The sequence below is a fragment of the Aplidium turbinatum genome, chromosome 6 (genome assembly GCF_918807975.1).
Source record: "Aplidium turbinatum chromosome 6, kaAplTurb1.1, whole genome shotgun sequence".
Classification (NCBI taxonomy): Eukaryota; Metazoa; Chordata; class Ascidiacea; order Aplousobranchia; family Polyclinidae; genus Aplidium; species Aplidium turbinatum.
The window spans coordinates 31744023-31769184 of NC_137477.1; the positions used below are offsets into that span (position 1 = coordinate 31744023).

General features: G+C 38.1%; 1 protein-coding gene across 1 annotated transcript; it reads right to left on the minus strand.

Annotated features, from left to right (window-relative positions):
• Nucleotides 1-801: 801 nt before the first annotated feature.
• LOC145772175 (vascular endothelial growth factor A-like) lies at nt 802-24692 on the minus strand. Its single transcript, XM_082584022.1, has 5 exons — nt 24559-24692; nt 5339-5532; nt 4701-4783; nt 3880-4161; nt 802-3308 (listed from the first exon to the last, which is right to left on the minus strand). The coding sequence occupies exons 1-5, from the start codon at nt 24611-24613 to the stop codon at nt 3257-3259; spliced, it is 666 nt and encodes a 221-aa protein (XP_082440148.1). The 5' UTR covers nt 24614-24692; the 3' UTR covers nt 802-3256.
• Between the last annotated feature and the right edge of the window lie 470 nt (nt 24693-25162).

Genomic DNA, 25162 nt, shown 5'->3' on the forward strand with positions numbered 1-25162 from the left:
CTTGCGTAATTTGCCTGAGTCCTTGTCTGAACAATCAATTAATTTTACCTCTGAAATACTTGACCCGTTGTGCTGTGTAATTTTCAGTTATCATTTTGTGTGAGCGAGGCAGTTTCTCAAATGTTTAGCTTTGACCATATTTTTGCTGTGATACTATATGATTCTTTAGCATTTCTTTTAATAATGTATTTTCTTATAGGCTTGAAAAGGGCTATATGACTAGCCGAAAACGTTCGCTTTTTGTTTTTTGTTTTATAATGTTAAATGTAGTGTTGTTGCTGAGTTATGTCTGTTTATGATCTATGTAAAAGTGCGTGAAGCAGTAAGGATATCACAATCCAGAGTCATTAGAAGCTTCCTCAGTCCAACGACAGATATTTTATCAATCTAATCCAGTGGTTCTCAACGGGGGCGGTACCGCCCGCGGGGGGGGGGGGGCGTTTTGATTTTGCAGGGGGGCGGCATGATTACCTTGGCTTAAGGGGGGGGGGGGCGTTTTGATTATTAGGGGACATTCTGGTTTAACCCATCTACCGCCCAGTGTAACGATTTCGTCAAAGAGCGCGTATCTTCGTGGTAGCATTTCCTACCTCATACCTGGTGGAGAAGGGATTCAGTTGTGTTGTTGTGCTAATACCAAATATTCGCTTTTCGTAATTAATCGTTTTTGTTGGGGGCGGTAAAATTTTGCCAGTACATAAAGGGGGCGTTGGGTAAAAAAAGGTTGGGAAACACTGATCTAATCCATTCAAAGCCTCTACAAGATTGAGCAAGATCATTCAACACGTGCAGGTTGCAATATGATCTGTGTATTAGTGTCTTGCAACAACATATGGTAAATCTAAGACCTATGATCAGGAAACCAACTGGCTTCTCATAAAAAATATAATACAAGCATAAAATTAAGACCTAAAAATTTAGGAACATTTTTTTAATAACATTTACATGGTTGTGATCCATACGAAAATCTACATTGTGTACAAGTAAAAAATTGTTAAGAAAACTACTGATTGTGGCAAGGCACAGAGAAAATTGACATTTTTTTGCATCTTAACGTCACTATTTATCATAGAATGTTCTTGTTACGACATGTTGTAGAAGTCGTTGACAATCTGGTAACGAACTGTTCAAAAGCTGACAAGTAACACGATATGCAGTATAAAGCAAGCGCACAAACTGTGAAAAATAAATAAAAGCGATTTAAATAAAGTTCTTAGTAGCAAAGGCGAAATCATATACAGCTGAAAAGCAAAATGCATGAAACTTGTAGGCTACACCAAATGCTGACTAATACCTCTCCAGCACCTCGCAAAGATGCATAAAATTAGTCATCGAAGGTATTCAAGCTCCATTTTCGATTGGTTTCAAGTGTTCATTGAACATTCCGGTTTTGAGCGTTATTGAAAATTTCTATTGACGCCAGGGCTTTCACAGCCTCACGAAGTTAACGGTCAATTCTTAACAGGATCCACGAAACCTATTAATTAACGCTGCCTCTGATTTAAATGTGATGCATTTTGCAATTTTTGTTTCGTTAGAATTACTATTATTTGGCGCGTCACCGAAAAGAGGTTAGAATTACTGAAAGTGTCGAAAGACCTAATCCCACTTTAGCGGCTTTTCAAGTTGGCCAGTCACATGATACGATGGTCTAATTTTCAGTGGTATCGCTTGGTGTTGTCTTGATTTGTGCATGCTTAACACAAGATGTCGACAAAGTGTCAATAACAAACAGATGATTTTAAATTGAAAAGGGTTCAGAATAGAAACATGAGCATCTTGTTGTTTTAAAGCTCGAAGCGAAGTGCAATCTGTTTCATTTCTGACTTTTTCACTCAGCAACTGACGACTGTCCTTCTTAAAGCATCAAAGAAAGAACCATCTTCGCGGAATACCGATGCACCAGAGGAAAGCACGTGGGCAAAATATAAAGTTGACTCACAACTACCAGAGATTGCCTCTGCAATGTCCTGAGACATTAAAGTAACGTAATCAAAATAACTTTTCTTTAAGTTGGAGCTGTTTGTCTTTTTTCAAACAAAGCAATGACCCTGTCGCAATGACATTTCTTTTAGGCGTATTTCACTTTCACATAGTTCTGCAACTTGAAGGTGCATCGATCTGTGACGCCATTATGTTTGTTTGCTTATGTAACGTCACGGAAACCTCATGCAGTCTTTCGCTGAACTCAAGCGTGACTAGAAGAAAATCAAATGAACGTCTGAAGAGCCGCGGTGATGAGCACTAAATATTTTCTCATTCCAATAATGATTTTCTAAAGCTAAAAATTCGAAGTTACGTATAACAATACCGTAGAACTGTTCGACGCAAAACTGTTAAGAAAAAGAAAAATTCTAACTATTTCATTTCATTTGAAGGAAAAATTCTTTGTCTTCTTCTACTGTCATTCAAACTTTTTAGCGAAGAATTTAGTTTCGACCAAAAAGCACATACGAATTGTGAAAGACTGGCCAACATTAATTAGGGAAATTTCCGAACAAAGTTGTAACCTCAGACTTTCAAAGGGAACAACAGAAAAAGTTACAAATCACCGTTAACAAAACATCCATGTAAAAATAAGGTCGGGAATCTATGTAGATACAGAAGCCTCCACATTATGTTCGTTTACTCACCATCGTATGTGGCAAGCATGCAGCCCAGGACAACCCTGTGACTTAAATTCTCCAATAAAATCGAGTTATGTCCACATATTATGACCTATGTGTGAACTATTGCAACAAATGATGCAAAAACATAGGAAAAGTGATGACACAGACATGGCAATTGTTCGCGTGAGGTCAACCATAGAAAATATGAAATTGTATATAACGTTAAAGAGATGTTGCTTGACATTAAGAATTTGTAAACATGGCGACAAATCACGATTACTTTCATGATGATTCCACCACACAAAACGATCGGCCTTTGACAAACAAAACATCGAGTATTTTGCTTCAAACCTGTCGAAAGAATTACAGTTCCATATCGCTATTCTACTGTAAATAAAATTGTTAATTTCTGGTGATGTCACAGACGAAAAGCCGAGTGATATCATAATGCGTCTTCTTCGCTGGTGTCAAGATTTTTCTTGAAGAGTTCGCATCAGCTTCTGCAGAGTGACGAGTTTACAAAACACCTTTTCCATCTACCATAAAGTCCCTTGGCTTTCCATGCTACCCATCTACCAGTATAGGCCCATTGGATGCCACGTGCACTTGGAAGCAATGTTGCCAAGTCAAATTTGATAACTTTTGTGTCACGATCTAGGTTGTGCAAAATGTCCGAAAAACCCTCTCGCAGAAACGCATCTGAAATGAACAAAATACGTTATATCGATGTACTAAGGATGGAGGAAGGAAGTTTTCTTCAAAAGGCATTGACTTTGAAAGTAGATGGGAAGAGGAAACGGGGCTTCCAAAAAGAACATGGGAAAAACAGGTGAAGAATGAGGCAGGAAAAGTCGGACTGAGGAAAAAAGATGCGATGGTCAGAACGAGATGGAGAATAGGCGCTGCAAGAAAAAAACCGGCCACCCCCACTAATGGGAAGAAAACCGGAGTTGGATAATGATGACAATGACAGAGTAATAAACAAAAAAAAACGTTAACCAACAAAAATAAAACAAAATTAGCCTGTCGTTGAACAATATGAAATAAAATATAAAAACGGGGTCATAAAAAAACTAGTAACAAAATCAATGGCCAATCTGTTACATACTTAATCATCAAGTCGTGTGAGTGACAGCAAGATATGTGTGCAATCCATGTTAAACTGCAGTATCATGTCGATAAAATAGGTCTCATCAAGTTTGGAATAACAAACTGGTTTTTACTTGTTAACCAACGTACAAAGCGCATGTTGTCTACCGTAGGTACTTACGTGCATTGGCTGGTACTCAACCGGGGTCTTCTTTTACACCTGATCCTGTTCCTGAAAGCGTGTCTGCAGGCACATATGCATGTCACCTCATCTTGGATAAAACGAGAGTGCACTAGACGGTTAGGATGGCACTGTTGGCATTGGCAACGGCACGTTTCTGGGTTCCACTGCTTTCGGTGGCCACATTCTCTGGGGGCACAACGTGCTTCACAAAGGCACTTGTCCTTATTCCAGACTTCAGAATCACTACACACTCGAGGAATGCAAGTTGGATGGATGGAGCTGTGAAGAGCATAAGGCGGGTTATAGGAATTATGTCAAACAGCATATGCTGATGCACCCGACTTTTGTAAGGCAAAAAACAAGACCCTTTGAGAATCGCAAGGCATCGTGCACTTGTATAAGTTAGCTGAAAATTCCATTACGTTACGTGGTGTATGACAATAGCGTAGAGGAAAAAGTTAATTTTATTTTGTTCAAGCTGCGTTTTTAGTTTTCAATTCAAAAGTTGAGACCAAATTGAATCAAAATAAAACAACTTGTATAATTTGTGGCACTTCTAGCTAAGTGATTTCTTCTGGATTAAACGCTTAACGCTCAAGACTCGCTCCATACGAGTCGATGAGATACTGCCATTCAGAGTCAGTGGATCAACAATAATTGATGGACATGCGACCGGTTTGTGTAAGAACGTTTTAGGTAGCAGCTCACGATTAAAACTAACCAACTGCATGAAAGGTTTCATAAAGAATATCCTCACGAAGCATTGGAAACATTCACTATTTAAACAAAATATTCACAACGACGTCAGCAGGTACCACCTTTGACATCTGCAGTCGGCATGTTGTGTGAAGTTGAGGGTGATGTAACTTAGACGTCGGGGAGACAGAAGTTCTTGAGAAATCTAAACAGTGCAAAAAATAATTAATTAGATAAAAAGAAAATACTCTCACCTCAATGTTGTAGGATAGAATACTATTTCAATAAATAAACCAAAATATCCAAATTCATGAAAGATTTTATTTAGCGAATACAGTTTCTAAGGCTGATGTTTTCTTCGCGTACAAAATGATAAACAACTTTCAATATTTTGGAAACCTCTCCACTAGAAGCAACAATTTTCTAATTGTGTTTTTCGGCTATCGAGTGTAGCAAGAATTCGGCGATAAACACCTGTTTCGCCTATGAGGCTGGGCTCATCAGTATCGCACCACTAATTATTGCCACATAGTTCTCAATCGCTGCTTGTCAATTGAATCCTTACCTTGAAAAAAAGAAAACATTCTAATTGTGTAATTCTAAGTATAAGGTTTCAACATGCATGACTGACAAATCCACAGGAAATAAACATCACATGGAAGACTACGCCCAAAATCAATGTTCTATGAAGTTCAGGAAGAAAATAGATGCGCTAAATTTAACGCTGTTCTAACTCTAAGGCGTGCAAACGTTTCCTTACCTCCACCTTTGTTGAGTAAATGGATGTTGGCATGCATTTATGTAAGTCATTCTGGCAGCATCCAGAGCACTTCCTCAGGAGGACGCAAGATGGGTTATAGTTCGCATTGGAAGGAAGATTGGTATGAATCTTCCGAATGTCAACTATTTCTTCTCTCACAGCGCACACGGTGCTCTCAAGAGCAGCCTCCACATCTGAAAGATAAAATAGCTGATGGAGGCATTCAAGCAAGATGAGCAACATCACATAATTAAAATAACATACAATAGTATAGAAGAACATACATACAATAGAAGAACAGTGTCTTCATATAGCTACATTGAGGCGAAAAGTTAGAAAAACAAACGCCCATCGCATAAACTTGCCAAGAATTTTATACGTTTATCCAGGACAGGAGATGATTTTTCATCATTTTAATATCTGGAGACACTTTCAAACTAAAATTTAGTTTCAACTGAAGACTGAAAGTACCGTATTAACTATCACCATTGTCATGTACAGCGCCCAGGAGCATAGTTTGACTGTGGATGTGGCGCTATATAAATATTGTTATTATTATTCAAGCCAGAAAATCATTATTTTTTTACAATAATTCAACATCTACATTAATTCAACGTCGACGTGGAATTAATGTAAAAAAAATACTGATTTTCTGGCTAGGTTGTGATCTCCAGTGATGCGTAAAACGAACAAAACCAAAGAATCAAATGTTACAATTTTGCAACGTCGCAGAAACGTCTGCACTAAATCTCTAGCATTCAAATATATTCATCCAAAAGAATAAAATTCAGAGTTTGTTTTATCCGTTATGACAGGGTAGTAATTAAACGAGGCAGATTGGAAATTTTCAGCCAACGTTGGATCTCTGAGTACGTAAGATACAAGTTTACGGGATAAGGTAGAAACAGACCACAAAAAATATCAGCAATTAATTGTGATAAAAATAAGATAACGAAGACGTAAGCCACTGGCACCAATAACATAATGCAACATCGCCGTCTAGACTGTTTACCCCTCCGGCTACAATACAACTTCTACTTGATAAAGGCACCAATTAGCAGTAAAAACATAGTTGCGGTTTCCGAGATCATGAAAATTATCTAAAAAGACAAGATGACATTCCTAAACAATTTGTTTAAACGATCAATACCAACCAAAGAAAAACTTCATTCATGATTGAGCTGGTATAGTTGCTAAATAAAAACCGGTGGCAAAAACCGATCAGTGGTGAAGTGAAAAAAAATCTCCAACAAAATATTCATCATAATTAAAAAAAACCTTGACAAATTTATGTCCTGCACTTCATACCCAGCTTAGTTCTCACACTTGCATCATACATAAAAATTATTCGTAAAAATTGCGCACACCCTAAACAAAAGATTGTGTTGTATGTAGCGCTTTATACTTCGCCAAGAAATTGCTTATTTTAATGTTTCCATGTTTGTTTCACGTACATAAGTTCACAGGCTTATGAAACACTCATTCCGGTGGAGATGCAATTTTATGAAAGGTTTTTCTGTGAAAGATGCTTTCTGGCACATTTTTAACGATTGCACTTTTCATTGGAGCGCCTTTTCATTCTTTGGATTTGCTTTATGACAAAAATAGCTCTGAGGTTGGATTGATGTGGCAGTTTTGGTACGAAATTCATCCAGCACATACAACAGTAGGCCTACCGTTATGCAAAAAAAAGCAAAAAGTTTTTTATCACTTAACGCCCTGGGAGTTCTTTTCATAATTTACAGTTACCCAAAACAGAAAGCCTGATCTTACAACATTAGTTAAAATAACAATTAGTTTGTACAAGAGTCGACGACAGAAGTTTGTTCTTTTTTCACCTAAAAATGAACGATCGTCGCACGGGGTTGGTGCGGGGTCACGACAGGTCAATGATAATGATGTTGCCAAACTGTTCCCGGCAATTAACTTACAATGTTCACTAAAACAACAGTCAAGTTATGCTAGCAATACAAAGCTATTAATTACATAGAATCCTGAACATCATCTTTTATCCCGACTTTTAACAACCTTCTACCACCCCAAAGTGTCAGTGTTGTCGCAGGCTACACTGAGAGTCAAGGGGTCACCGGACAGTGTTATCTTGGCTTCGCCATGTACAACTCACAACCTGAGTTTCGGGTAAGCGTTAGTCTGGGGTGCCAGTTATTCTTTGTTCATAAGTGTCGGACCCGAACAGCCTTGGTCAAAACTTTGCATAGCTTACAATAATACAGCAAAATTTCAAAAAAATGTTTTACAGGCCCAAAGGCTGTCATATCGCCAGCACAATGCAAATAACAATACTCCATCAAAGGGTAAAAATGCAAATTATAACGAGATGGTTACTTAAAAGCCGTTTTGAAGTTGAATATGTGATCTGTTAAGTTTATGTGGTGTTTGTCAGCAATCAAATAAAAGCTTATAATTATGAGTGTGGTTCAACAAAGCAAATTCCCTATCGTAGTTCTGCTGAACAAAAATGCACAAACAAAATGCAAATCACACACAAATCGTAATCAAAGAGACCATATATCCATTTCCTTAGCAAACAAAATCAGTCTTATAAACACTTTAACAACGAAATAAAACTGATTACAGAGGTCTTGTCATAAAGGTTCTCCTTTGCTCACCAACGAAAGCAATAATACGCTACCAGAACATCAGTTCAGTTTGATTTTATTTCTGACCATCACAACGAAAAAACAATATATCACAAACATAGCAGAGGTCTAGAAAAAGGTAGAAGCGACAAAACGCGGGCATTATAGCGTGCATGATATCAAAGCAGGACAATCAATTTAAAATATTACACGGTCACAACACTAAACACGAACTGATAGGCACCCTGCTTGTCAGGTTTTACTTCAAAATCTGTAGATTCTGTCTATAAAGGCCGTCATGATCCTAACTATACAACTGCATGGGAAAGGCACACAAATTAGATAGGAATGCCAAACTTGTAGGCAGTTCTAATAATAACCACCATCTACAATTTAGTCTGTGACGCCATAAATTCCACCAGGAAATGGCAGTTCATTTTAATTACTTTCATCTAGTAATTTACAATCCTGTTGCTGTTTGATTTTTTAATTAAAACAATTTAATGATCTTCGACTATCTATGTATAAAATGTGGGTCCACGTCTTTTAGGCGCTGACAGTTAGGCGCTGGTCTAATAGGCGCGCACACTGTGGCGTCTGGATATTTAGGTGCGGAGCACTGTGGCGCCCGTTCATTTAGGTGCTATTCCTAGTAAAGTCTGTAGATTGTATCAGCTTAGCAGGTAGGGGCGTAGGGCAATGCTTTTCACACAAAATATTATATTGAACAGGAAAATATATTGTTTTGTTAATGCGTGTGCGTTGTTGGTCATGGCTTCAGTGAGTGAAGTTGCTTAAACCGCCAATGCTTTTTCACGCAAAATGTTATATTCAACAGAAAAAATATATGGGTGAAGCTGCTTAAACCGGGAATGATTTTCACACAAATTGTTATATTGAAGAGAAAAATATGTCATGGCTTCAGTGAGTGAAGCTGCTTAAACCGGCAATGATTTTCACACAAAATGTTATATTGAACAGAAAAATATGTTGTTTTTTTAATGCGCGTGTTCAGCATTTATTTCTTGTTAGTCCAGGTTTGCGTCGGCGAAAGCTTTATCAATAAATTATTCAAGTTTCCGAACATGTATGAGTTCACTTTTAGTTAGGTCAAATAATAACTACACTAAACATCAGTAAAAAATGTACCGTAGCCTGTATTCAACTGGGCGGTAGGCTTAAGTGAAGAGTAATTTGGTTTTCCGTCAAAACCCCGACTAGGTTTAATAACGAGCGAAGTCCCACCATTATGCTTGCAACTTGTAGCCAAGGTGTAGCCTATATGCCCTGTAGAAATGTATTCATGTGAACAGTAGTAGAGCGTCTTACGCGTTCTCGTCACATGGCCAATCCATCCCGAACAAAAGTAATTGCGAAAGATAACAGATTAAGTAAAGTTCCATCCGGCTGCAACTTGTGTTCAGGATGCATTGCAAATGTCCTGTAGAAATGTGCTAATATCAAGAGTAGTAGAGCGTTTTCACGCACCTCAACTCCACACGATCTATCCGTCTCAAGTAGAAGTAATTATTAAAGGTAACAGATTGCACAAAGCTGCGCCTTTAAACCGGCAACTTCTACTCCAGAAGTACGTGTCCTGAGAAGATCAGGTGGTCTAATTGCCCTGCATATAAGCCGATGTTGGATCTGAGCACTTCATTTGCACCGAAAAGTTTGGTAAGTTTGCCACATCATAAAGCAAAGATTGATATGGCAGCTTCGACTATTTCAACTTCACGTAATCGTGAAAAAATTGCTGCTGATGGCTTCATGTATACGTTGCAGTGTTTGATTGCGCATTTTTCGTATTTATTAATTGTTTAATAAAAATCTTCATCCTTCCACCTCGTGTAGCCTACCTTCTCAAACAAAAGAGCTTGCTGTGGCTTCTTTGCTGTAGCCTAGGCTACTTGCAAAGTCAGGCACTGCACACTAAAATTTTAACCACCCGCTTCAATATAGACTAAGGTATGATTTTTTTTACTGATGTTTAGTGTCTCTTTCGCAACCACCGAGGTCAAGACGTTTAATCTAAATAACCAGACATTTTTCACACAAATCTGTTGTATTTACGCCGTAAAAACATCTCATGTGATCGACGTAGACGCACAATCTTGACATCAAATGAAAGCATACATCTTCAGCTATCCGAAGATGCAAAGCTTTGCAATAAAATTTAAAACATTCAATGTACGACTAGCAACTTTCCATACGGTGTTTTTTCTAATTTCTAAAAAAATTAAAAATTGGCAGAAAAGTGTACTTCATTATAATCTTTACTACCCAAGCATGATAAAATAATTTGAAAATATATGTAGTTTAATCGAATGCCAAAACAATTCTGCACATGAGAAAAATTTTACTTCGTTTCTGCGCGCAATGCTTTAGGAGGTACAGCAGAATGATTATGGAGAAAATTTGGAAAATTTTAAGCAAAAAGTTTACGTAATTTAGCCTACAGTCTTTTTGATCGAGAAACATTTTGTGTGAAAAGCATTGGCGGTTTAAGCAGCTTCACTCACGGAAGCCATGATATAATTTTCTGGCAAGCTGCCATGCTGATACAATCTACATACTTTACTAGGAATAGCACCTAAATGACCGGGCGCCACAGTGCTCCGCACCTAAATATCCAGACGCCACAGTGTGCGCGCCTATTAGACCAGCGCCTAACTGTCAGCGCCTAAAAGACTTGCTCCCTAAAATGTATCCTTTACAACGAGTATTTTGAATTTGATGATTATAAGATAGCAGTATTAGCATTTGAAGCACAGTTTTTATGACAAATGATTGGAACTGAGGCTATTGCTCTACGTCGTACTTGTCTCCTTGTTAAAACATGACAGTTACAATTGGGTAACCAACTCAACATTTTCACACTTCAAAATATTTCAAGGTTATCTGTCAATCAGCGTCCACTTGACATGAATTAAGCAGGTGATAGAGAATTACAAGGTAAACCCACTTGAAATGTGACAAAGGACGGTGTCGGAACGATAATATTCTGACCCTCAAATCAAATAGTATTGAAGGATTCCATTAATGTATGACAGCTCAGATGGCAGAAAGGTTTGCCTTGTCTTTGTTATTTATCGCAAATATGTTGTCTAACTCCGTCTATTGAATGTAACAACCTAAAAGCAGGCACGCGAGTAAAACAGCTGCTTTATACATACAAAGTAATGTGATAGCTCAAACACGTGGCCAACGCATCACAAGTTTCGCGAAACAATCCTTGCCAATTTTAAAACAGCTTCAACGCCAAGTTCACACATTTCTTTACAATAAATCGTTCAATAATTAAAATGTTTGGTGGTGCAAAATAAATACGGGGGGTTTCTTCCTTTTTTGTAAAACTGAAAAGAAATAGTTGTACCAAAAAGTGGAGTAACCGGAGAACTGAACTAAGCTGGTTAATACGCCTCCACTCTGTGCACCCGTTCTGAGTTGAACGGATCCGCCTCCACTGTGCAGCCAATATGAAAAGCCCAAAGGAGAATTCCTCTACATAGCAAGACCGTAGCTTTCCTGAGGGAAAGGGCGTTTCTTCTTTAAATGTGTATTATGGTTGGCATTGGTGAAAACAATCATTAAATGCAAGCAAAATTTTGATAAATCAAAAGCCACTGCATGATGGCTCACACAGAAAGTAAAATGTCCAATTGGCAACAAAATCTACATAAGATTTTCTGCTTGTAGCATACATTATATATACATGGTACAACAGTCAGAGCCTTAAAAAGAAAGTATCTAAACATATACACGTGGGCTAAGCTGTTACCGGCAACAGTTCCGCTTCACATTTCGTGGACAAAACTAATGTCACTTGAAAAACAGAAAAATGTCAATAAACTATTTTATTCACAAAATAAACACAGTAACTCGAACAAAATCAAAACCAAGTGGCCCCATTTGAGTTCATGAACGTGGTTGCCCATGATTTTCCTGAACATACTGAAAACGTGTTTAATTGTTAGTTGCTGTTGAAAGTGTATTTTAGCAACATCCAACATCAGCCTCTGAGTTTTCAAAAAAAAGGTTAAAATGTTAAAACGAAGCAGAATATTTACCTCGGTATTCTAAAATTAATAAGGCGTGTAATCTCCACCACAACCTTTCTGTGCAAATGTAGCTGAAAAACATATTATGAGAAGAGCGTGCCAAAGACATAATTATGCTTAGGTATGTAAACCTAATGTCGTAAGACATAATGTTGCTTCGGTTGATTGCATTCTGAGGTGAGTACGAGCAGGTGCGCAGAAGCACTGGTAGGCAAAATCCATGTTTTCTCTTCTTGACAAAACCGCATCGTAAAACTAAACCCATCTACAAGCACTGAAATGACGGTCAGGTGTTCTCGTACACCAACGGTTCTCAAACCTTTTTGATAGGATGCATTCCAAAAAAATGATGAACTTTTAAATTATCATGATTCACCAGTAGCAAAGAACACACTAAAACACATATGCACAAAGGTGTGTTTAGTTTGAATACAATTTGTTTGCACTTGTAAACAATTTTCTTTTTCTTTAAAATGAAACACTAAAGCGTGGAGACGTTCAGTTTTAAAACATCAACATTTTAAACACCACATAAATTCGCACCATGACCATACAAACAAAACTTTGGAAAAAAATGTCCAAAAAACAAGTCGGTCAAACACCAAACCAATATGAAAACATATTTTCTGTTGTGGCGTCATTGTTATAATGAAAGATCCAACGCCTATAAAAAACTAAAAATTGTAACAATAATTATAATGCGCTTTCTTCACTTTCCCACAACCTGCTTCAGTTCTTCAATTTGCAACTAAATTACTACATGACGTCATGAGTCCATGCTAAAGTTAGGTATCCTCATTAGTTGGTAGGATGAAGTCGTCATCTAGCACGGGTATGGTCATCATTTGGCTCAACCAGTTTCTACCCCTACTGGCAGCTGGGCACTTAATTCGCACATACATAAACCGGAATGGCCCGTTTCGGTGAGTCCGATTCGGTGAGTCCGATCCCTTAACGGGGGATTTTTTCAATTTTTTTTAAATTATCGGGTACCGTAGCCTAATTATCATTGCCGTTTTAGGGTTAGGGGTTTGGGGTTAAGGTTAAGGGTTAGAGGTTATGAACTCACCGAATCGGACTCACCGAATAGTAGCAGACCCACATAAACAGCATGAGCTTTATACAAGTGGCAGCAATAGTAATGAGTCGAACGACTAAGAAATGAAAATTCTTTAAGAACATTTTCCAAGCAAGTTGTTTGTCAATTTCCTGTTTACAAAACATGCAATCTCACAATCGTTCCAAACTTTTGAGAGGCCCAATGCGGAGAAATTTGATTTTCCTTCACAAAACGTTCTTTTATCAAACCCTTGTCAGCACGAGCTCTGCCCATGAACGATGTCCCCCTGTCTTGCTATACATCTTCTCCTAAGTCCGAACAGCCACTAATCACCACTGAGTGTTACGAAAGCCGTTTATTCGAAAAGCAGCAAACTTACTCAAGTCTACTCCCCTTCCTAGCAGGCTCTTCACTTTCACGCAAATCTTGGTAACCTTAAATACAATAGATCAAGAAAGGTTTTGGAAAAATAAGCACTGTTGGGGTATGCAAACAATAGCCTCTTGCAAATGTGCTGCAGAACAAACGACCCAATACACATTCATTGACTACCACGATCTGCACCCTTCTAGTGGCATGGACAACCTAGGGGTTCTAAAAAAACTCCAACAATTCCTAGGCATCACGTGAATAGTTGCTACTCAATCGAGAAAAATCTACCGAGGCAGCAGCACATGCCACCACATAGCACATTTATTAAATCAAATATAGTTATTACTAGAGATGTACCGATACCAATATTTTGGCCGATACCGATCCCGATACCGATATCACTTTTTTAGGCCGATACCGATACTGATACCGATATTTTGGCCGATACTTTGGTGTTATAAAAAGAAGCAATTTTGGTATTTGCAAGGAATTATATCAAGGTTTTAGTAGGTTTTTGTAATTAAAGTCCGCCGCAATTGAGGACTGGGGTATGAGGGAAGAAACATTACATCATAATTTGGGTTTCTGAAAAGTGTTTGGGCAAACTCTCCAAATAAGCTATCATAATTGATAACACTAGCCGACAAAAAACAGATCTAGTTTTCTAGTTACGGTGATTTCACTGCATGAGTGAACTTGTGCATAAGGGCTATTCCGTGTCGATTCACACAGTCAAGAAATTCAACCTTTCGATTTTCTTTAAATTTTACACACCTTTTTACTATTCTATATGATGAACACTTGCAAAATTTGAGTGAAATATATTAAGAAACACGAGAGTTATGAACCATTTATTTTGGGGGGGTCTGCTGAGGGGGCACAATTTTTTTATTTTTGGCCATGTTTGAGGCCCTATTACTGCTAAACTAAATTAGGTAACAACCCAATTTTTTTATAGGTGATAGTACTTCTGCCAAATATTAAAAAAACAACATCGTTCACTTTGTCACTCTAAAAGGTCAAAGGTCATAGACTCCCAAAGTTGGCCGTTTCCAGCTCTCGGTTAAAATTTTCCAAAATTTGAAAAGCTCACCAAGACCCCATGTTTGATTGATTTTGGCTGAAATTTGGTGGAAGTGTTGTTTACAGGATTCTCTATGAACTGAAAAAATTTTAGTACAAAATATTAAATAGGTTGGGAGATATTTTATATGAAACATGTGTCAAAATGGAAAAAAAATAAAAGTGGGGTCCTTTTAATATCCCGGTTACCCATGACCCCAGAGAAAATTTGCACTGAAATTTTATCCACATATTCACTAAGATATGACAAGTCCACCATGTAAAATTGATCCATGGTTTTCAATGTTTTATAGAAAGTATGCGTCAAAGTAAATCCAATTGTGACAACCCTTCAAAAACAGGAACAGGAAGTTCTGCACTGTGTACAAGTGTGTAGCACTGGCCTGATTGCTGAAGCTAGGTTTGGATATTGCAAAAAAGTCCTATTTTTCCTGTTTATGCCTTTTGTGTTTACTGCACAAAAACAGCAGTCGCTATTATGATATTTTGGCTCATGCCACACCATTAGACTTCTTTTGTTTCATCCATTGACGTAAATGTTCTTTCAAAGTTTTGCAAACAATGTGGGGAGCCCAAGACTTATCTTGATCCCCAACTTCACTTTACAGTAGGAAAGTAAAGGTGTGGAGTCTGGAGGTGTTGTGTGTCCACGCCTTTACTACTGTTTACTTTAAAGTTTTCTTGCTTACTTTGCTGTAAAGTGAAGTTGGAGATCAAGATAAGTCTTGGGCTCCCCACATTGTTTGCAAAACTTTGAAAGAACATTTACGTCAATGGATGAAACAAAAGAAGTCTAATGGTGTAGCATGAGCCAAAATATCATAATAGCGACTGCTGTTTTTGTGCAGTAAACACAAAAGGCATAAACAGGAGAAATAGGACTTTCTTGCAATATCCAAACCTAGCTTCAGCAATCAGGCCAGTGCTACACACTTGTACACAGTGAAGAACTTCCTGTTCCTGTTTTTGAAGGGTTGCCACAATTGGATTTACTTTGACGCATACTTTCTATAAAACATTGAGAACCATGGATCAATTTTACATGGTGGACTTGTCATATCTTAGTGAATATGTGGATAAAATTTCAGTGCAAATTTTCTCTGGGGTCATGGGTAACCAGGATATTAAAAGGACCCCATTTTTAGCTTTTTGTCCATTTTGACCCATGTTTCATATAAAATATCTCCCAATGTATTTAATATTTTGTACTAAAACTTTTTCAGTTCATAGAGAATCCTGTAAACAACACTTCCACCAAATTTTAGCCAAAATCAATCAAAAATGGGGTCTTGGTGAGCTTTTCAAATTTTGAAAAATTTTAGCTGAGAGCTGGAAACGGCCAACTTTGGGAGTCTATGACCTTTGACCTTTTAGAGTACAAAGTGAACGATGTTGTTTTTTCAATATTTGGCAGAAGTAGGCCTACTATCACCTGTAAAATAATTGGGTCGTTACCTAATTTAGTTTAGCAGTAATAGGGCCTCAAACATGGCCAAAAATAAAAAAAATTGTGCCCCCTCAGCAGACCCCCCCAAACTAAATGGTTCATAACTCTCGTGTTTCTTAATATATTTCACTCAAATTTTGCAAGTGTTCATCATATAGAATAGTAAAAAGGTGTGTAAAATTTAAAGAAAATCGAAAGGTTGAATTTCTTGACTGTGTGAATCGACACGGAATGGCCCTTATGCACAAGTTCACTCATGCAGTGGAATCACTGTAACTTAAAAAGTTGACCTGATGGAGAAAAACTGATTGCATTTTCGGATTCAGCGCCCCAAAGTTAGTCTAAATCAGTTCAAAAACCGCCGGCACCAAAAATTGTGTCAGCCAGTGTAATAAGATGTAAAATGTAAACCAAGTGATTTGTGTAGTCGTACAAAAACTATTCGACAAGTAATGTGCAACCTAAGGGCACTTGTCGTTTGGTTGAAAAGCCTTTGCCACGCCAAGACTACCCAGGTAGCAAAAATGTATAATTTTGCATCGTTTTTACGTTGCTAAACGTTTAAAAAACCAGTGTAACTTGGTTGTTTTTAGTAAGCTGGTTCTATCAGTTTGTGATTTACTTTCCACCTTTTGTTTTAATAAACTCACCAAGCTTAAACAATGTCATGGCAGAATAAGTAGGCTCAAAATGAAAGCAATGGGACTACGAATCCTCACTAAAATAATCAAAATGGTCTTGTTGCGCCTAAGATGACAACCTCATTGTGAAAAAAGGAGCTTCTTTCCGGCTATCAGCACAAGGTTGAGCAATGAGCACTCACTAGTACAGCGAGCCAAGCTGTTGCGATTCGCTAACCACAACGGTGTAGCTTCCACACTAGCCATTTCAATTCTTGTCGATGTCAATTCTTGCAACAAAACGGCTGCCGAGAAACATATAGTTGACTGGATGGTCTAAATGGCTAGCTCGACTACCCAGTGGGTAGTCTTGGCCTGGTGTTATACTCTGCTGAGAGTAAAAAAGTAATACAAATGATAAATATTGGAGAAATTGAGTCTCCTTCACAACTTAAGAATCGAACAATGCAAAACTGCTGAAACAAAACGTTTTGTTTGAGTGAAAGAATCACTGTAAGCAAACAATGCCAAAAGGTGCGCGCATAAAGTCATGGGAGTGTGAGGTATCAAAAATTTGAATAGGTTGTTATTTTTCTCCATCAATGTGACGTTAGTTACTACTTTAAAAAATCCATATCTTTTCTTCTGCAGAAAATCCACAGCAAACACCTTTTTTTTACATGTTAAGTATCGGCCACAGTATCGGCCAAATTTTGCCGATACCGATGCCGATACCGATACTCAAAAAATGGCCGATATCACCGATACCGATGCCGATACCGATATATCGGTACATCTCTAGTTATTACTATCTGAATCCTTAACAGCCTGTTTCACCTATACAGATCATCAGCAGTTCTTATTCAAATAGAATTTTGAATAATTCTATAGAATTTTGAATAATAGAAATAGAATTTTGAATAATTCTATTTAGAGATGTACCGATATATCGGTATCGGTGATATCGGCCATTTTTTGAGTATCGGTATCGGCATCGGTATCGGCAAAATTTGGCCGATACTGTGGCCGATACTAAACATGTAAAAAAGGCATTTGCTGCGGATTTTCTACAGAAGCAAAGATATAGATTTTTTAAAGTAGTAACTGACGTCACATTGATGTAGAAAAATAAAAACCTGTTCAAATTTTTGATACCATACCTCACACTCCCATGACTTCATGCGCGCACCTTTTGGCATTGTTTGCTTACAGTGATTCTTTCACTCAAACAAAACGTTTTGTTTCAGCAGTTTTGCGTTGTTCGATTCTTAAGTTGTGAAGGAGACTCAATTTCTCCAATATTTATCATTTGTGTTTCTTTTTTACTCTCAACAGAGGATAAAACCAGGCCAGGACTGCCCAGGTGGCGGAAATGGGTAATTTTGCATCGTTTTTACGTTGCTGGACGTTTGGGGGACCCGTGTAACTTGGTTATTTTTGGTGGGCTGGTTCTGTCGGTTTGTGATTTGGTTTCCGCCTTTCGTTGTGGTGGACTCGCCAAGCTTGGGCAATGTCGTGGCGGAGTGGGTGGGCTCAGGGTGGGAGCGGTGGGACTGCGGGTCCTCGCTGGGCTGGTCAATAAGTGGTCTTGTTGCGCCTGGGATGGCGGCCTCATTGTGGGGGGAGCGTTCTTCCCGGCTGTCGTTGCGGGGCTAGGCGCTCACTGGTGCGGCGGGCTGTTGCAGTTCGCTGGCCATAGCGGTGTGGCTTCCACGCTAGCCATTTAGACCATCCAATCAACTATATGTTTCTCGGCAGCCGTTTTGTAGCAAGAATTGACATCGACAAGAATTGAAATGGCTAGTGTGGAAGCTGCACCGTTGTGGTTGGCGGGTCGCGGCTGCTAGTGGCCGGGAGGGGCGCTCCTTTCTTCGCGGTGGGGTTGTCGTCTTGGGCACGGCAGGACCGTTTTGATGGGTTTGGTGAGGATTCGTGGTCCCATTGCTTTCGTTTTGCGCCTGCTAGTTCTGCCGTGGCATTGTTTGGGCTTGGTGGGTTTGTTGCAGCGAGGGGTGGAAGTTGGGTCGCGGACTGGTGGAGCCGGCTTGATGGGGGCAGCCGGGTTGCACAGTTTTTTGGACGTTTAGCAGCGTGGAGGCGATGCGGGATTGTGCATTTTTGCTGCCTGGGTGGTCTTGGCCTGGCAAAAGCTTTTCAACCAAACGACAAGCGCCCTTAGGTTGTACATTACTTGTCGAATAGTTTTTCTACGACTACACAAATCACTTGGTTTACATTTTACATCTTACTATCAATTATGATAGCCTATTTGAAGAGTTTGCGCAAACACTTTATTTAATTTTTCAGAAACCCCAATTATGATGTAATGTTTCTTCCCTTATACCCCAGTCCTCAATTATGGTGGCCTTTCATTACTAAAACCTACTATTATGACACAAAAATGCGGTTGAGATTGGATTCTTGAATCTTTAATAAATTGTGCCAATTGAAAGCTTTTTTAATAGTTTTATGCAAATAAAATAAAACTTAACATTTGATATAATTCCTTGCAAGTACCAAAATTGCATCTTTTTGCAACACCAAAGTATAGGCCAAAATATCGGTATCAGTATCGGCCTGAAAAAGTGATATCGGTATCGGGATCGGTATCGGCCAAAATATTGGTATCGGTACATCTCTAATTCTATTTGAATAAGAACTTCTGATGATCCGTATAGGTGAAACAGGCTGGAATTCAGATAGTAATAACTATAATTGATTTAATTCGCTCTGCTTTGCTTTTTTGCTTAGCATTGAGCACTTTTTGTAGTATTAATAGTATTCATTGTTTTAGCATATTTATTATATGTGCCGGAGTTGTTCTCATAATTTCTCTTCAATCAATCTTAGAGTCTTCCTAAATGGTAAGTAGGCAATGTAGGCATCTCCATCTACCACATTACGGAGCAATAATTTGTGGAGTCTGAAAAAGATACTGCTCTCTACCATAGCTTCACACAGCCAATTACATGACGAGCAAACAAACTCATAAGCAAAGATGCATTGTTATAGACTCATGGTGCTGGATCAAACTAAGGTGATTTCTATCTCGACAAACAAAAAAGAAAGCAATCTCTTACGTAATGATTTAATGTCATCATTACAACACCATACTGATGTGTAGTTGTTGCTCGAGACTATAACGAAATATCATAATTTCCCATGACAAATCTGCGGTGGGAAACACCACACACAACTGTGGGTTTTGAAACGTGATTACAAACACGATAAGCCTAACTCCATTACAGTAACGATTAATCTATCCAAGAAACAGAATTCCAGATGTGACTTTCCCACACTGCAATGTGATACAAGTTCAAGAGCAAGAGTTGATATGAAGGGCAACGACGTTGGCGGCAAGAATTGTTTTCAGAGGTTGGCGAAAATCAACAAAAGCTGTGTGTTCCGCAAACAGTTATTTCATATTTGAAAACATCAACGTGACACTTTTTTAAATTACACATCTCATTTTAGCACCAAACAAAAAATGTGCGAGAGCATCCTAAATCAAATCGAAATGTTGCGTTTTGGATCAGAGGTGTGCAAACTATTTTGCAGGCAATATTTCCATGGACTCTTCAATTGTGACAGAACAATGAAGCAAACGAATTGATCGCTGTTGCACGCAAACTGTATAATACAATTCTGTAGAAAATGTAAAAAAATCTCATTCATTGTTGCTAGCTAACCGATTGCACGCTGATCAGTAGCCATCCAGACAAAAACCGCTGTTGCTTTCGACACCCGCTTTACATTATTCGAAGTTTGTTTTGTGCATTCCAAGTATCAGAAAAAACATCACAAATCAAAACCAAAATGCCGAAACAAAATAGTCTTGAAATTCAAATTGGTCAAAAAAATGCCGGCACGATTTCAGCCACCAGTTAAGGAACAAAAGACCTACCACACTATGTTTCTTACCAACGAAATTGAGCAAAGACAGATGTCACACAGAACAATTTAAGTTAAAGATAAAACTCGAATATCTATCCACAACAAAATTATCAAGGTTGCTTTTCCTGACATACAAACAACACAAAGTCCACAAATAAAAAATACATGGACACTGTTAAACTTAGAGCTGAGAAGCCACCGCTGCAAATAAGATTTAGAATTTGGACCAGATTCTAGCTTCGAAACTAAACTTGATTAATCCACTAGTTCCGGAGGATGCACGTATTTTTAAAAAATAGCTTCGCTTTCATGAAGAACGTTTCGTAGGATTTGCCAATAAAGAGGCAGTACTTTCAAACACTCTCCTGATTTATTCATTTGGAATGTATGTTACTTTAACTTTTTCGTAAAGTTGATAATAATTGATAATAATCAACATCGTTGAAATTGATTTTTAAACTATAAATTAGCTTTCCACGCAACACTGGAGCTAGAACTAGTTTTGGATCTGCGGCTCAACGAAAAAGCTTAAAGACGATGTCAGCTCTAGTTCTAGATTAGAACAAAACTCGTGGCTCCGCAGATTCATTTCCGGTTCACCAGCCTTGGTCAGTGAAGAAGTTTGAGAACATCCATTTTTTAAAGCATATCTTTGTGCTGCAAACACAATCTTTCCCCCCTCCATGCACTCACACTGTACGGCAGACGTTTCAACAAAAACAGTTCATAGCTTCTGTATAGACTTTCTTGCCGGGGTGGAGACTGCACAATGCACATGTGAGAAGCTGGGCTGGGTGTTGTTCCTACAGATAGTGATTACTTTTGACAAGGAGTCAGAGGGTAGCAACAATAGGCTACTTTGCATTGTGAAAGTAGCAAAACCTGCAATGTCCAACAATGGAAACAATACCGTTAGAGTTGAAAAAAAGGGCTATTTCAGCTTCCTTATTTCGACGCTTGAAATGGCTGAGGAGATATAATGACTTGTAGAAACATAACAAAATCTGATTTATGCAAAATATGATATATGCTAGGTGTCTCATGGGTGGTTCAGATCTAGTTGCAACAAATTTATATATTTAATACAGCGATTCCACGCAGCAAAGCAATAAATCAAAGGAAAAACACGCGTCTTTAAAAAGTTCAATCTGCGTTTGGCAGTCTTGCTTCTCTGTTGCATTGATAACAAAAACGATTTATATCTCATAGGCAACACAAGTGATGACAGAAGTCTTACTTCTGTCAAGACTTCGAGCTATTTGTTCTTTCATGTTTCAAATAATATTTTCGTCTTAATTAGCTTGAACACTGATGATGATGATGATGATGGCTATCCCTCGTTTTCGAGGATGATGGCCTTCGCAATAAAATAAAAGCTAACGGTGAGTTCTTAAATGGCTAATTAGTCCAATCTTGGCTTTAAAAGTTCGGTTACATTTGGTACATTTAAGATCCTTTGGGAGAGTTGGTTGTGGGTGTGATTGTCGTTCTTTTCTTTGCATTTTTTGCATCTACAAAGCAACCGAAACGAAAACTTATTTTCCTGAAAAATCCCTTTACAATTTGGAAGATAAATGCATTTCTTCATTCTTGGCAGTCGAGAGATTCATATCCTCACATCAGTTGAATGTTCTGCGATGATGATATATGGCAAAAAACAAACGTCAGGCAATTCTCAGAGGTTGAGAGACATCAATGCCTACTTCATCACGGGTTCTCATTCTCACGTGAAATGATTTGAAGGAAATTTCAGACAAAAATTACTTCAACATTGCAATGAACTTATATTGAATAGACGTCAAATTTCATCAAGCACAGCATGCGGAAGTTTTCGTGCAGAGATTAGAGACCGGTACACCTCCCACGGCTTATAGCGATTGAATGTAATGGAAAAACGAATTTAAACACGGCTTTGTGGTTGACAGATACTTCCGCGTCCCAACGTGCTATTGCATGACTGTTGCATGATATCATGAAATCAAGTTCTTCCGTTTGTTCAATGATAAATCTTTGTAAATGACAAGTTAGGGCTGTGTTCAGGCGGGCAACTTTCATGAGTAAGATTATCTCCAGGGATATACATGTGTGTTCAGCACTGCTTGAAGCTAACAAATGGCAATGCAAACAGTTATGAACTAAAACCCATTACCTAATTGTGAAAAAATAAGACAGCTATTGAAGTAACATGTGAAGACTGTAACGCGGTTGTTGTGAAGGTATTTTCCAAGGTAATATTCCAAGTTGCTTGTGTGATCTGTGTACTAAAAAAGTCACTAACTGACAAAATGAACTAGAGTTGCAGAGTCCAGAACAAATATTTCAACTACTCAATCTAAAACATGCATTTGGTTGTAAAAGCACAGATATAACTTCACTATTTGAGCTGCGAACAACAACAGTGCAAAGATCAATTCTTTTGTCAAGCACAGGATCAACAAACGTCCCCTAAAACCACTCGAGGCAATTGGTGATTGGTCAGTGGTCACACAGGGCACGGGAACACAAGAACACATTCTTGCAAAGGTGTTATTGCTTTGGGAAGATAGGAAATGAATGGAAATTTTAATAAACAGAACAAGAATTCGGCTTCACTTGCGTGTGCTTGTGCATTCCAGTGAAGCCTGATGTTGATAGAATCACAAAAAGGTGAACCGATTTGCAAAATACACACAAGCTGTTCTCAGCACAAACAGAAAATCAATATTTGCATGAAAAACGTGAAGAAACGACAGCCAGACTTCAAACAACAACGTGCGGAATGCAAGAAAATAACTTGGAATAATTATGCGAAATATGATCAACCTTTCATCTCACACCACGAGCAAATCCAACTGGTGAACGTTTACACAAGGAACGCTGAAGTCGAAGATAGCATGCAATACATGTGTCAACTCATCGTACGTGTTGGATTCATTTATTAACAAATATACCGCAAAACTACATACAACCAATCAACAAAAATAGTAAAGTCTTTTAATAAAACTTTACGCTATTGCAGCTAATAAAAGTTACCTTCCCGCTATGCTATGCGCTAAGTTTAGGCCACAAAACCAAACACAACGGATTAAAAACTTTATCTTAAAACGTAGAAATATAATAATCAGACATTCCAATTGAACAAACAACTCTGGTTAACTTTGACAAACTGATACGCAATGTAATGTTGCTGTATTTTAACATTCATTTAATCAACGCATAATAAATGTTAAGTGAGATCACTTTTTCATCTTCAAATGCAAGTAGTAGATTTTTAATTGTACTTCATGCATTTGCATTGTGACTCCTTCAAGCTAACAGGCCTACACTGAAGTCTGATGTTATAAAGTTGGCTCTTACAAGGCAAGAGCGGTTTTCTTGCTTCAGATTTTCATGATCAAAGCAAAACTACGACGCAAATCTCACATCAAAGTATTTAAAACTGCCTACAAATCAACCCAATCGCTGTAATTCGTTCAAACTCTTCGTTAAGCAGGACACCTGACATGTAAAAGCTGTATCAGCATTTTGGTACATGTAGGTTTACTGAAATGCGTGACAACATTTCTCCACAAAAAGCTTTTGTTTGAACACAATTCTTTTCCATATTGTGTCATATTCATGTTACAGAAACAGCCTCACTGAAGCAGTTACACACAGTCGCAGATAGCAGAGTGAAAGTGTCAGTGTGGTTGGAAATGTGCAGTTGATAAGAAAACAGTAGCATGAAATGGTAGCCTATATAATTTCTAAACTTATCTTCTCGCATCATTTCATCCAAACATTTGAAGCAGACCGTTTAGTTGTAATAAAAAGATAACGTTAATTGGCCAATGCTCTTCTCATCAACAGTTTTTGTTTAAGTGTAAACTTCAACGCCACAGCACACACAACAAATACAATGTAATCATGAATAAAACGGTCATAATTTTGCTTATCTTTATCACATCAGAGGCCCTCTTCGTGAAACAAATTAAAACACTGCACTGCACGAATTCTTTGCTGCTGAAGTTCACTTCGTCAAAAATATGTCGTATGCATAACAACATGGTGAGTTTTAGTACAAGCTACAAGTTAAGACTTAAAGTAACTGTCGTCATAACTCACCTTGATAAACAGGTAGCCTCGGGAGAGTGCTAGCTCTTGCAGTTGTACAGAGCATGATAAGAATGAAAGTCACACCCAAAAGCTTAAGGTGAAAAATTGATTCCAACGCGGAAACTGATTTACCATCTGCAATACCCTTGAAAACTCTCCCTGACAAAAAGCAGTTGCATAAAACGTAACCACAACTGTTTGTCGAAAAATCTATGTCCTTTCGTAATATCCTTCGAGTAAACTCATTTTCTTTACTTCGATGTTCGATAGAAGGTTTGACCGGAGAAAAATGCTTCATATTCCGTAGAAAACGGGGAAACCATCCGAAGTTGCCGAATCTCAATCAACAAAATAACGTCGATAAATTTGTGGTTCAGTCTATTAAGTTGTTTATATTAAAAACACGAATTATGATTATCGTTTGCAGTCTAAAAATAGAAATATAAGATTTTAAATAACGTTGAAAAAGAAGCAATGTCTGGACACCCCGTACGCTTCTCTGTCTATTGCTTAACTGTCAAAAAATTGAGACAAAACTTCTTTAAAACATTTCACAAGATTTTATACAGCTTCGTTCTGGAGAAAAAAGAATCACCTCACACCTATAAAAAGA